This window comes from Varanus komodoensis, unplaced genomic scaffold, assembly GCF_004798865.1.
Source record: "Varanus komodoensis strain SLA01 unplaced genomic scaffold, ASM479886v1 scaffold4, whole genome shotgun sequence".
Classification (NCBI taxonomy): domain Eukaryota; kingdom Metazoa; phylum Chordata; class Lepidosauria; order Squamata; family Varanidae; genus Varanus; species Varanus komodoensis.
In genome coordinates this window covers 53211790-53224741 of record NW_025335941.1, presented here as the reverse complement: position 1 = coordinate 53224741, position 12952 = coordinate 53211790, and the positions used below count along the sequence as shown (strand labels likewise).

The window sequence follows — 12952 nt, the reverse complement described above, 5'->3', positions numbered from 1 at the left end:
GTCCCTGTTGGTTCTCCTGGACCTCTCAGCGGCTTTTGATACCATCGACCATGGTATCCTTCTGGATAGGCTAGCGAGACTGGGGGTTGGAAGCACTGCTTTGCAGTGGTTCCGCTCCTATCTCAATGGCCGATTCCAGAAGGTGGTGCTGGGGGACTATGGCTCTGCGCCATGGCAGTTATGCCATGGAGTTCCGCAGGGGTCCATTTTGTCCCCCTTGCTATTAAACATCTACATGAAACCACTGGGAGAGGTCATTAGGAGGTGTGGGCTGCGAAATCATCAGTACGCTGATGATACCCAGCTCTACCTCTCGTTCTCCACCAATCCAGGTGAGGCAGTGACTGTACTGAACCGGTGCCTGGCCCAGGTAATGGACTGGATGAGGGCCAATAAACTGAAGCTCAATCCAGACAAGATGGAGGTCTTGTTGGTAGGCGGTTCGGGCTTTGGGGAAGGGAACCTTGACCTTGTCCTGAATGGGATTACACTCCCTCTGAAGGACAAGGTCCGCAGCTTGGGAGTGCTCCTCGATCCAGAGTTTTCGCTGGAAGCTCAAGCAACAGCGGTGGCGAGGAGGTGAGGAGCACTTTCTTTCAGCTTCGGCTGATTCACCAGCTGCGTCCCTACCGGAGAACGACTGCCTGGCGAATAAGCTTCTTAATTAAAATGCAAATTTCTCCTAAGTTTAACCACCATCTGGGCACAGGTTTGGCTGGTGATGAGGGGGCTGCAGCACTCAAGGATGGGACAGATAGCTTTGGTATAATTACTGTATTACATTTCTACACCACCACATAGTCAAAACTTTAAAACTTCCATCACATGCTCTGCACTGGGTATCTCTGTTTCCCAAGGTTAGGTGAGCAGCAACTGGAAATTAGTGGAGCCTTTAAATTAGGGACACTCCTACTTTCATTTCATCTATATATCTCTATCTGTCAGAGTTGGCTGCTTGGCTACTAGGTCACCGGGGCTTATTTATTTAAAGCTTATTTATTTAAAGCTTACTTATTTATTTAAAGCTTTTATAGACTGTTCCATTATTAACGCCTTATTAAAGTTAATTTTATTTCAGTTCCTCCGGCCCCATACCCAAAGCTCTCGAAGAGGTTTATTTTGAGCTTTGGAGGAACTGTCCGTGGCTCTGAGCTCCATCCCCAAAATAGATGAACCCCTACGATTATAATCCTACAAAGCTCAGAATAAAAGCAGCAGCGGATAAGCAGCCCCACTGACCTGGGAGTCACCAAACTCCCTTGGAAATATACGCTGTTTTTAAAACCGTCATAGGAGCGTTTGTGCAGAAAGTCGGGATGCCTAACAATCCCGCATTTGAGGCTGATGCATTTCACAGGCCCTACATTCTCAACGCAACGCGGCCCTCAGATAAACAGGCTGCCGAAGCCTCGCCACGAGGCAGCCCCGGCGCGCGAGCAGGAGCCGCGGGACTGCGCCGCGTACGCCCCCACACGCGCAGCCCGGGCGGCCTCCTCGCTCGCGCCTCCGTCGCGAGGCGCTGCCCTTTCCCCGCCTCCTGGCCCGCCGCCGCCGCGGCGTCGCCCTTGGTTTCCGTCGCGAAGGAAGCGGCGTCCCCGGTTGCTAAGATGGCGTCGCGACGGCGGCGCCCGGGAGTCAGGCGAGGGGCCGCCGCGGGCGCTGCGGGGTCGGCGGCGAGGGCTCCGCGGAGCCCCCCCGCTGGGCGCTGAGTGAGATCCGGGCGGCGAGCGGGCGCGATCGAACGCGCGGAAACAGACGCCGACTTCCCCGCGGGCGGGCGCTGTGGACGGAGCGGGCCTGTGTGAGGATGAGGAAGAGGATGGCGGCGGGGGGCTGAAGGGGCGGATGGAGCTCGGCGGCGGCGGCGGCAACAGCTACTACTCCGGCTACGGACGAGGGAGCGGGAGCCACACCGAAGCCACCGCAGGCGGGGTGGGTGAGGTCGGCCCCGGCGCCCCGTGCTGGAGGAAGGGGCTCTCGGAAAGCGCCCCGCCGCGGGGCCTGGGACGCCGCTCCTTGAACGCCTTTGGCCCCCCCTGCACGTATCCTCACAGCAGTCGGGCCTCCGGGCCTGAGACGGGTGGACTCCATGTGACAGGGAAGGGGTGGGAAAGAGCTGCGAGGCCCTGGGTGGTCGATAGTTATTTACCAGCTGGATTAATTAAATACATCTTTTAGTAAAAACATGGGGAGACTGTTGACTCCTGTGTTATCCGTTGCAGCTTTCATTTTGAGCTTTAGAGGAGCTATCCATGGGACTGAACCTCCCTGCCCCAGTAGGTTCACTACCATGGAGCACCATGGATACTACTACAATAATTACAATGATGATAATAATAATTTATTTTATTTCTATACCACACAGTAGTCCAAACTCTAGGCAGTTTACAGCTTTTATCAAGACTCAGAATGAAAGTTGCAATTGATAAGCAGCCCCATGGACATAGGAGTCACCAGCCTCTCCTTTCTATGATGATAATCCTGTCTTTCTCCCTGAAGTGCATTTCAAACTGCTGAATGGTCAGGTTTAACCCATAGCTGCAGAACCCTTCTCTAGTATATTAAGGACATAATTGTGTATGTTTAGGCAGAAAAATCCTACAATTTCCAGCATTCCTCAGTCCACCATGGGAATTGTAGCACTTTTTTCTGTCTAAACATGCAGGCTTTAAGTTTTTAACCCTAAATTACTGTATGTTGAGAGGGGAGAATAGAAGGATTAATCTTTTCTGGTGTGATTATACCACCTTGAGGCACCTGACTCAAATAGTTAGGAAGCATAGACTGCAATTCTGTCCACATTTTCCTGGAAGTATGCCATACTGGTAATTAGCACCTTATCTTTGTGCCAGAATAATTTTTGTTCACAGAAAACAGAATGTTGTACTGCTAGTTTGGCTCAGCATTACTGTTTTTACTTATTACATTACTATAGCTTTACTAACATCCAGTTTTTTTTAACATTGGTGCAATCTTATACATATTTATTCTCATATATGTGCCACTGAGTTCAATAGGGCTAGTTCCAAATAAGTGGGCATAAGTCTGCAGTCTTAGACCCATTCTTTGTTACTACTTGAGAGGTTTATTTTCACACGTACAGAAAGATGCAGTTGAAGGCTGTTAAATGCAGCTGAACTGGGACAGGAGACTAAAGCTAGGCATCTGTTACTTTGCACAACAGATCACTGTAGCTGCATGGAATTACAGGGAAATCTTGTTAATAGCTGTGAGAATTATTTCCAAAGAAGTGTACTATGGGGCATATAAAGTAGTATTTTAATAGTAAATTAACATGAATGGAACATGAATGTTTTTGAGTGCAGCCCTACTGCGTGGCTGCCCACTAGTTGTCTGTCTGTCCTCATCTTTTTAGTTTTTTCTCTCAGTGGACCTCTGAACTTGACCAGAAGAATTGCAGGGTCAGGGCTGGAGAGGCCATTCTATGGATCCCTGCCTCTTTATTCCCCACCCACTGGAATGCCCTCTTTTTGGACACTACTGGGGGAGAAGGAGGAGGAAGGATTGATAGAGAGCCAGTGTGGTGTAGTGGTTAAGAGCATGGGACTGGGACTCAGACGATCTGGGTTTGAGTCCCCACTCAGCCGTGGAGCCAACTGGGTGACTTTGGGCTAGTCACAGACTCCCAGCCCAACCCACCTCACAGGGTTGTTGTTGTGGGGATAAGATGGAGGAGGAGATATATGCTGCCTTGAGCCCTTTGTAGGAAAAAGTAAGGATATAAATCAAAAAATAAATAACATCATGAAGTCTACTTCCCAAAGTCATAGGAATGTTTATGACTTCAGGAAAGGGAATCCAAAAAACCCAAGCCTTTGGGACACTCTTCTAGAGACCATAGGTTTACAATCTTGGTTAAGTAACTATTGTGTAACATAATGTTACATCAGGGCTAAAACCAAAAAAGCTTGCTTTCTATAAAAGGTTCCATGTAATTAACAGAATCTAGATGACTTAGAGTCTAATCATAATCAAGCACTTGATCTGGTTTCTAGGATTTTTGCTACAGATTCCATTATCTTTAATGCCTTGATCAGAAATCTAAAGGTTCTTCTTGAGAGAGATTTATCAAAAGAGCGCCATGAGTTGCTAAAGGATCAAAGACTATTTCATAACCGAGCACGAAAACATTCTATAGAAACAAATAAAAGGAGGAGGTATGCAAATATAGAGTATGCTTTGATATTTTAAAATACGTATTTATTCAAATATACATTTGGACTTCAAGTTCATAAAAACAATTGTGGTTCTTTACTTATGGTGAATTTCAAGTGTGTCCTGAAATATACAAGTAATGTTCCATATTTATACAGTAATAGTCAAGTATTTCAGTTCCTTACATGGGCAATGGTTTGGATCTAGACTGAGTCATACTTTGGATAGACCTGTTGAATCAATGGAACTTGGATTAGTCATGCTAGCCTTAAGTGCCAGTGATTTAAATAGGTCTGTTCTATATATGATTAAAGGTGTAACCGTAAGGATGTTTAGACAGAAAAATGATGTACAAGTCCCAGCATGCTTCAGCCAACCATACACCTTAAGTCTGGATCCAATGTAGTTGGTTAAAATAACAGTGATCAAGCCTAATACATTGGTGACCTTTTGAGATAAACACTAAATCATAGCTTGAAGATAAGGTATCTTTTATTCACTTGCTACTGCTTTACCCCACTGCAATCTAGACCTGTATAGCACTCATCAGTCTGCACGAAGTGAAATCGAATACTTCATGTAACAATAGATTCAGTGAGTAGGTGAGCTGTCTCTGTAATGCACTGGTAAATGACTGCTGGTATTCCTTTTGTATGTTACACTCACTGCAGTACAAAAGATATTGTGTTTACGGGTGTCAACAAGCAGAAATGTGTGAAAAATCACAGGTTTGGAGAGGGGATGATGCAAGGGGTATTTTATCTACTTATAGTCTGTTTTTCATTAAAGGAGCTTGAGGTAGCAAATAGCAATCAATTAAAACAATAAGAATGTTTAAAAGAATCATACAATAACACTAATCCATTGGAAGCTAATGTGAAACACTATAACAGCAAAGTAAAAAGAGAAAAAATAAAAATAGGTATGAGTAATAATTTAACCTCATAGCATTTAACAAGTTAAAACCACTAAAGTGGGAGCAATTACTCATGGCTCAAATGCCTTAGTAAAAGAAAGACTCAGAAAGGGTATTAAAAAGGTATAGGTTATACTTTAAAATAAATCCATTTATGTCCATGGGGGTTTACTCTTAAGTAATGCATAGGAGTGAATGTAAGGATTGGGCCCATTTCTCCCAAAACATAGGATTCCAAAGTGGATATTTCAGACTCTGAATCGGATCTGGAAGAACAGGTAGAATCAAAATGCTTAGCTGAGATGCCAGGGTTAACAGTCTTTGAGATAAGCCAAATGAGTGGTGAGAACAGTACCACCTCTGGTTGGGGAAGGAGGAGAAACTGGAATAGGGAGAGTCAGAGGAGGAGAGCTGTGAATTCTCAGGCCCAGGATCCAATGTCAAGTCAAGAGTGGGGTAAAAATATAATAATAAATAAAAGGAGCAGACCAGTTTAGTAGCATCTGGCATTCCTGCTGTTTGGCACTTAGGCAGCATAAATCTCCCCAAAGATGGAACCAACTATATTTGGGGGAGAAGGGACAAGAGGAATCATCTGGTATGGACAAAACTAAATCCATAATTAGAAGGTTTTAACTTGCTGGATGCCTCTTGAAATGTTTTTTGAACTAAATCTCTTTGCATCAAAAAACCATTCCTGGCTGGCCAGCTTTAATATGATACTGCAGTTAGAAGCCTCTTGTCCTGATCTGCTGGGAAGGGAAAAAGATAGATGTTGGGAAGAGAGATATTGGCCCATGCCAGCGAAGCCTTCAGGTGCAACCCTGTGCACATTTAGTTGGAAGAAAGGCCTACAACTCCCAACATTCCATAGACCGCCTGTCTGCCCTATGCTGTCCAAACATGCATAGGATTGTGCCCTCAGAGGCTTACCTATGCACCATACTTACCACGTACCATCCAAGATCCCTTCCAGCAAGGTGAAAAATAACCACACTTACCAGGATGATGGTTGAATAATAGTCACCTATTTGTTAGATCAGTTGGATGGAGAATACTTAAAATGTATGGCTTTCAGAAATTACATTGCTGCAGTGCTAGGAATTAAGAATCTGATTTCTTCAAGAATATTTTTAATGGCATTTATTGCTAGTATTATGTGATCATATTAAGTACTTTTATACGTGGAGTGGAATGCACAGCACAATCATGGACACAAGATCCATGAAACAAAGCAGGACTTATTTCTGAGCAAATATGCCTGAGTTTTGCTTTGAGTTCCCAAGTCATAGCATATCAAAACAATACTCCATTAATGTTCCAGTTCCTGTCAAGCTTATTAGGTCTTACCTTCAAATAAAGACAGGATCAGGCTGCACACTTAATATTTTTGTTATCCTTAACTTGAAAACTAAAGATTTATCTTTTCTCAGAAGTCCAAGACATTGACAGAGTTCTATCACAGTGGCATTACTCAATCCATGATTTTCCATGGATGCATGGAATGAGCAGGCTGCTTTGGTTCACGCTATAATCTAAGAACATCCAGTTTGTAGGTTGTTGTCTGATGTACAAACCTGGACACTCTGGGTTGTTTAACCCATAAACAACGAGAGTGTATTGCAGTTCGTTGGTGGAAGGGGCACTTGCCAATTGTGTCAAGATAAACTCTGTTTCCCAGTTATTTTATTTTGATGGCTGTCTTGAGCTACATTTGACCCTGAAACCAGATGGATACAATAGATTTTCCTATTAGCTAAAGATTAAATTCCTTTGGTTGTGCAAAACAGTGAGAGAAGTTAGATATTCTCTTTTTCATATGGAAAGAGACATATAACAATATTTTTCAGATATTTTTATTACAGTCTACTGGAACTTAGACTTCATAGGTTTTGACCTCAAGCAAGTAAAAAGTGGAACACTTCTAAAATTAACATTAATCCCTCTTCTCCTACCATAATTAATACAAACACTTGAGTATTAGAAATTAACTTTTCCAGAATATTGCTTTTATCAGTTTAAGCCTCTACAAAATGTGTTCCTTTTTAGTCAAGCACACAAATTGGAATTAAATTCCTCCCCCTGCCACTGGCTATTTAGATGAAGCAACTTGTGTTTTATTTATGTGCCTGTTGACCTACAATGTCTACCATGTTGGCTGGGGAAGGTGTTACTTTCTCATCTAAACATGCATAGGATTACACCATAAATATAGCTTAAATAAGCTCCACAAGTAGATCTATGGACATGATCCATAATTCTGCTTTCCTGATATAACTCCTGAAGGCTAACCACTATGAAATCCCAAATATACCTGAGAAATTGTGCTACTGTGTGGTGCTGTGGCTATTTGGCAACTACTTATAGTACCTGTGATTGGGGCAGGGCTATTTCAGTAGTGCCACAGGCTTGTAGTTGCTGGCTGGGAATAGTAACATTCCATATCAGTGCACACTAACAGCTTTTGCATGCCATATGGGCTATGCAGCACTTAAAACTAGGAAGGGCAATGGGTGGCCCTCCAGATATTTAGCGTTCAATTCCCATAATCCACCATTGCTTGTGTTAGCTGGGACTGATGACAATTGTTGGTCAAAGCATTTGGAGGGCTAGCAGTTGCCCTTTCCCACCCTACACCAAGGTATGCCTAAACTTTGTGGGAACTAGGTGTTTATCCGTGTAGTAGGTTTTGTTTTAAAAACAAACTCAGCAACATTGGTATCTTTTAAAATATATACTAGATTCACAATGTTGTCACTTGTACAACACTTTTTTGTTTAAAACTTGTTCCCAGATAAGTCTAACATCTTAATATGGAGCAGTACTGAGCTAATGCAGTGTCATGGAAGTTATTTTTACTAAAAGGTATAGTTGTTTTTAAACAGAGCACTTGAAGAAAAATGGAAAGAGGATGAAGAAAAAGAACGAAAATTTAGAGAACAGGTTTTGCTGCAAAGGAAACTGAAACTTCAGGAAGCAACTGAAAGGTTCCAGCGTGGCCATCTTTCATCTTCACAGCGCAAGAGAGTAGGAGGTTTGTAAATTACATGGATAGCTTGAAGATTAGTATTATCCAGACTGACAGTATTGATTGTACCTTTGGTTGGGAAGGAGACAACAGCACATCACCAATATTTGAAGAAGGAGAAATGGGGAGTCAGTGCTTTGAAAAGGCTTTGCACCTTGTGCTAACCTAACCATGGTTACCACTGTTAGGTTTAGATAGTTATGATTTTACTCAGGGCGAGTCCAGGCTGGTACCTCTTTTCAAAAGGCATTACACTATTTATTTCATTGTCAAGTATTAACCAATGCCTTTTCCCTGTTAGTCTGTGATTGTTGTTTTGAAAATAGGGGTTCTTTGCTGGATGGGTGAGGTGGGAAGAGGGTTGAAAAGATGCTAAGCCTTAACTGTGAGTGGCTTCTAGGGTGCAAGTTGTTACAGCTATTTAATCTCAAATATATCTCATTGACGTTGGCTTTGTATGTGAGCAAAGTTAATTTTTTATCTTAGTCACTGGACAGCCCAATGAAATACAATAAAAGTGTATATTTCAGTGCTGTTTTTATTTAAGTACAGGAATCTGCTTTTAAACTGCTAGGTTTCGGTAATTCCACAGTTGAACCATTGTGTATTTTCCAGCACTTTCTGTCCCTTTAGTTTTGTTCCAGTCTCTAATTGGAGTGAGTGCATACTGTAATGCACATATAACAGTGCTAGAACAGTCTTGTCAAAAGGCTGAAACTGTGAAATGTGGTACTTCACTTAAATATTCTCCAGTCTCACAGTCATAAGTGCATCAGCTCCAGATGTGAAGTAATATTTTCTGTCCCTCCATCAAATGAATGAAGTGAAAGAAAGAAAGAAAGAAAGAAAGAAAGAAAGAAAGAAAGAAAGAAAAGTTAATATAGCATTTTGATCTCACCACAAATTTGTGAGGAGACAGGGAGGATGGAGTCACAATTTCTTGGTTACTTGTTTACAATATACTTAGTATAATACTTATTATTTTACTTAAAATTACCCAAAACACATGAACCCACAGTAAGTAATAATCTTTTTAAAAGAAATCTTTTGATAAGCAAAAGTATTATTCTATAATCAGACAATATATATTGAAAAATGAAAATCTCTTAAGAGAGATCTGTAGCAACAGAAAGAGAGGTAAAATGGTAAGCAAGTTCCCTTTCACTGACATAGCTAAGTCCAACTGCCTTTTGGCTTCTCCTTTAGAATGGCTCATGGACATTCATACCTGAATTAATTCTTTAAGTTCAGCAATCTGGCACTCCCCAATTGTTTTGGAATGCAACTCCAAGAATATCTGGCATTGGCCATGTTGATTGGGGTGATACACTTTCAAGTCCAAAACATCTGGAGGACACTCATTCAGGCAGACTGACCTAACCCCTATAAGAAAGTTTCAGATTATTGGCTCCTTTTTCAGTTACTGAATATATTATACATGTTTTCCAAATACATAAATATATTCTTACTGGATTTCTGGCAGAAAACATTTCCATTTACTACATTTCACCAGGGAGGGCTGCTGGCTTTAGGGAGATCTTGGTAGCAACAAGACTTTTCCTAAAGCAGGGGCTCTGTTTATACCTTGGCTGCAGAGGTATACCTCCACAGGGCACAAATTACTGCTGTTCCTTTTTTCTCCTTCCTTGAACCAAAGCAGCGAGACATGTCCAGGGGCAGTAGCCAAGCCTCAGTTCCATCATTTTTGCTTCCAGGGCTAGTTCTGGGTTGATTTGATCTTGGACCCACTTATATATCTGCCTGTCAGTCAAAGGGTATTTGCAAAGTTCTTCCTCAGCACCATGGTTAGAATGCATTAATTCTCTTCCTGTCTGCTTTCTTCAATGACCAGCATTCACACCCATACATAATGATCAGGAATACACTAGTGTGAATGATCTTGACCTTGCTTTCCACACCTGATGATCTTTTCTAGTTTGGAAGGAATTTGCATTCCTTCCAAATCTCAGACTTCTAAAGGTTTCTTGGCTGCAGTATCCATTAGAATTAATGATTGAGCCAGGGTATGCAAAATTGTTCATTATTTCAATTTCTTCATTGTTTTCTTTAAATTTGTACAATCCTTCTCTGGTCATGATTTTTGTTTTCTTAATATTCAGCTGCAGTCCTCTGCTTTTGCACTCTTTTCTTTGAATTTAATCAGAAGTCATTTCAAGTTATTGCTGCCAACAGTATGGCATCATCTGCATATCTTAAATTATTGATGTGTCTTTTACCAGTTTTCACTCCTTCCTCTGTTCCTTATCCCCTTTATGATATGTTCTGTGTACAGATGGAAGAGAGAGATAAAAGACACCCTTGTCTGACACCTTTGCCAATAGGAAAACAATCTGTTTCTCTATATCCTATCCTCATTTTTTTCAGAATCCTCCATAGCTTCTTGTGATCTACACAGTCAAATATTTTGCTGTAGTTTATAATGCAATAGAATGATCTTTTGACATTCTTTGGTGTGCTCCTGTGGCTTTCCTATATTTCTGATACGTTTTTACATACCTTTTTCGGAATCCAAATTAACTGTGAGGCATTTCTAACTCTATATACAGTAAAATTCTTTGTTGCAACACCATGAACATTACTTTGCATATATGGGAAATTAATTCAGTAGTCCTATAGTTGCTGCATTCCTTTGCATCCCCTTTCTTGGTGATTGGAATATCTGTTGAATGTAGGATTTGGACTCATCCAGTCTCTGCAGCTTAGAATTGTTTGATTGGTGCCCTAACTACTCCTGTTGTTTTATTCCTTCCTACTGCTTTCAAAGTAGCTTTCAGTTCACTTTCTAATATTGCAGGCTCTTCCTCATAGGATTCTTTTCAAAGAAGTATGCCATCTTTTTTCTGTATAGTTCTTCCACATATTATTTCCACTTTTTATTTTCTTCTGGTCAAAGAGTATCCTTCCCTGTTGGTCTTTCAACATTCCTAGCCTAGGTATGAATTTTCCTTTAATTTATTGGATCTTCTGCAAGAGGTCTCCTGTCCCTCCCACCTTTATTGTTCTCTTTCATTTCTTTGCACTGGTCATTATAATAGTTTTTTCTGTCTTAAATGATAGTGGCTGTAAAGTTGTATTTTTTCTGTTATCTTTTGCTTTTGTTTCTCAGCTGTCTGTAGTAATTGTTAACATTGTTTTGCCAGTGACTGTCCAGATTCTCCATCTCCTACTTCCAGTTGTACAGTCTATTTGATTTCTATATTGACCATCTGGTGTTATCCATGTATATAGTCTGCTGTTGTCTGAAGTATATATTTGCAATTAACGGATGGTTGGCTTCACAGAATTCTTTGGGACATTCTCTTACTTCTTTTCTGATCCCTAGGCCAAGTTTTCCTACAATGCTGGATTCTGCTTTGTTTTCTACTTTTGTATTTCAATTGCCTAGTATTATCTGTAGGTCCTTTTTTGATGTGTTATCAGTTTCTTCTTGGTTGCTTGCATATAAGTTTTGGATTCCTCTTCAGCTTTGTCTGTTGTTGGAGCATAGACTTTGAATGATGGTTATGGTGATAGGATTTCCTCAAATTCTGAGTGATATTACTCAGCTATACTTTGCATTATAGCTCCTTACTGCCTGTGCTACATCTTGCTTCAGTATTAGAACCACTCCATTTCTTCTGAGTTTGTCATTTCTGGAGTAAAGCACTTTGAATTTGTCTTCGTGAAGATGTCCCATTTCAGTCAACTTTACTTCACATATACTAAGAACTGTGATGTTTGATCATTCCATTTCTTGCTTTATGGTTTCAAGGTTACCTTGATTCATACTTCTCATGTTCCATATTCGAACTGTATGTGTTGTTTAGCTTCAGTCCTTCCTTTTGCCTTTGTGCATGTCAGCCACTAGACTTCTTTCAGCTTTGAGCTGTTGTGTCATTAGCTATTGGTTCTTGTCCTTTGCTCTTCCCTAGTAGCTGGTTGAGTGGCTTCTGACCTGGGAGTCTCACCTTCTGGCACTATCTCTTCTTTCATTTTGGATTGTTTCATCACAGGTTTTCCAAGGTAAGAAATATTCAGAAGTGGTTTACTATTGCCTTCCTTACAGTACTAACCAAAACTAGCTTGAACATCACTATTATTGATTGTGAAATATCCTCCACCTGTGTCATCTTTTGCTATGACTGCAGCCTAGTAGCTGCCCTTCGGTGCTGATGTTACAGTTACTCAGGAGGGACTCAGGAGGGTAGTCTGGTGTCATAGCTTTGACCATTCCATCTTTGGTGATCCTGCCAGGAGACCAGACTAGTGAGAGAGTCTGGCCTTCTGATAGCATTGCTCTTATCATCTCTGACAGCCTTAATCCCCCTCACCGCTTGTGTGCATCCAAAAAGAGATAGCTTGGATACAACCAGTATTATGATAAATTATTAAATGCACAATCCTATGTCCTCTACATGGAATCTGAGGGGCCACTAAGAGCTGGAGATTTTCCGTCTGAGGCTTAGTAGACACTACAACACTACAGGGTAAAATCTGAATGGTGATTTTCCCAGTACACACACTCTATACTTCCCACTTGCCATGGAAAGCTCCAGGGCAGCTTCCTCTTTTAAGGGTGGAGTTGTGACTTTCAAGGAGAGGAAATGGCTGTGTTGAGGGTGGGCAAATAGGTGGAAGTGGAGGAGCTGTGAAGTCAGAAGCTGTTGAGTTCCCATCTTAACCTCCAGCAGCTCAATTCAGCTGGACAGGTTCAGAGGCCCATCTAACAAAGAAATGCAGTCAAGAGGGGTGCTCCATTGGTCCTCCTGCCTCATTGGCAAAAGTCTGGTGGGGTATTAGTTACTTGGAAGCCTCTGAATGTGGAGGCTTCT

General features: G+C 41.6%; 1 protein-coding gene across 1 annotated transcript in view; it reads left to right on the top strand.

The window, feature by feature from the left end:
- The first annotated feature begins 1845 nt into the window (after positions 1-1845).
- Positions 1846-12952, top strand: part of CEP126 (centrosomal protein 126) — a 39811-nt gene continuing 28704 nt past the window's right edge. The window contains exons 1-3 of the mRNA XM_044441818.1: positions 1846-2042; positions 4059-4178; positions 7978-8126. Of these exons, the coding sequence (XP_044297753.1) occupies positions 1846-2042; positions 4059-4178; positions 7978-8126 (466 nt within the window). The remainder of the gene's footprint in view (positions 2043-4058; positions 4179-7977; positions 8127-12952) is intronic.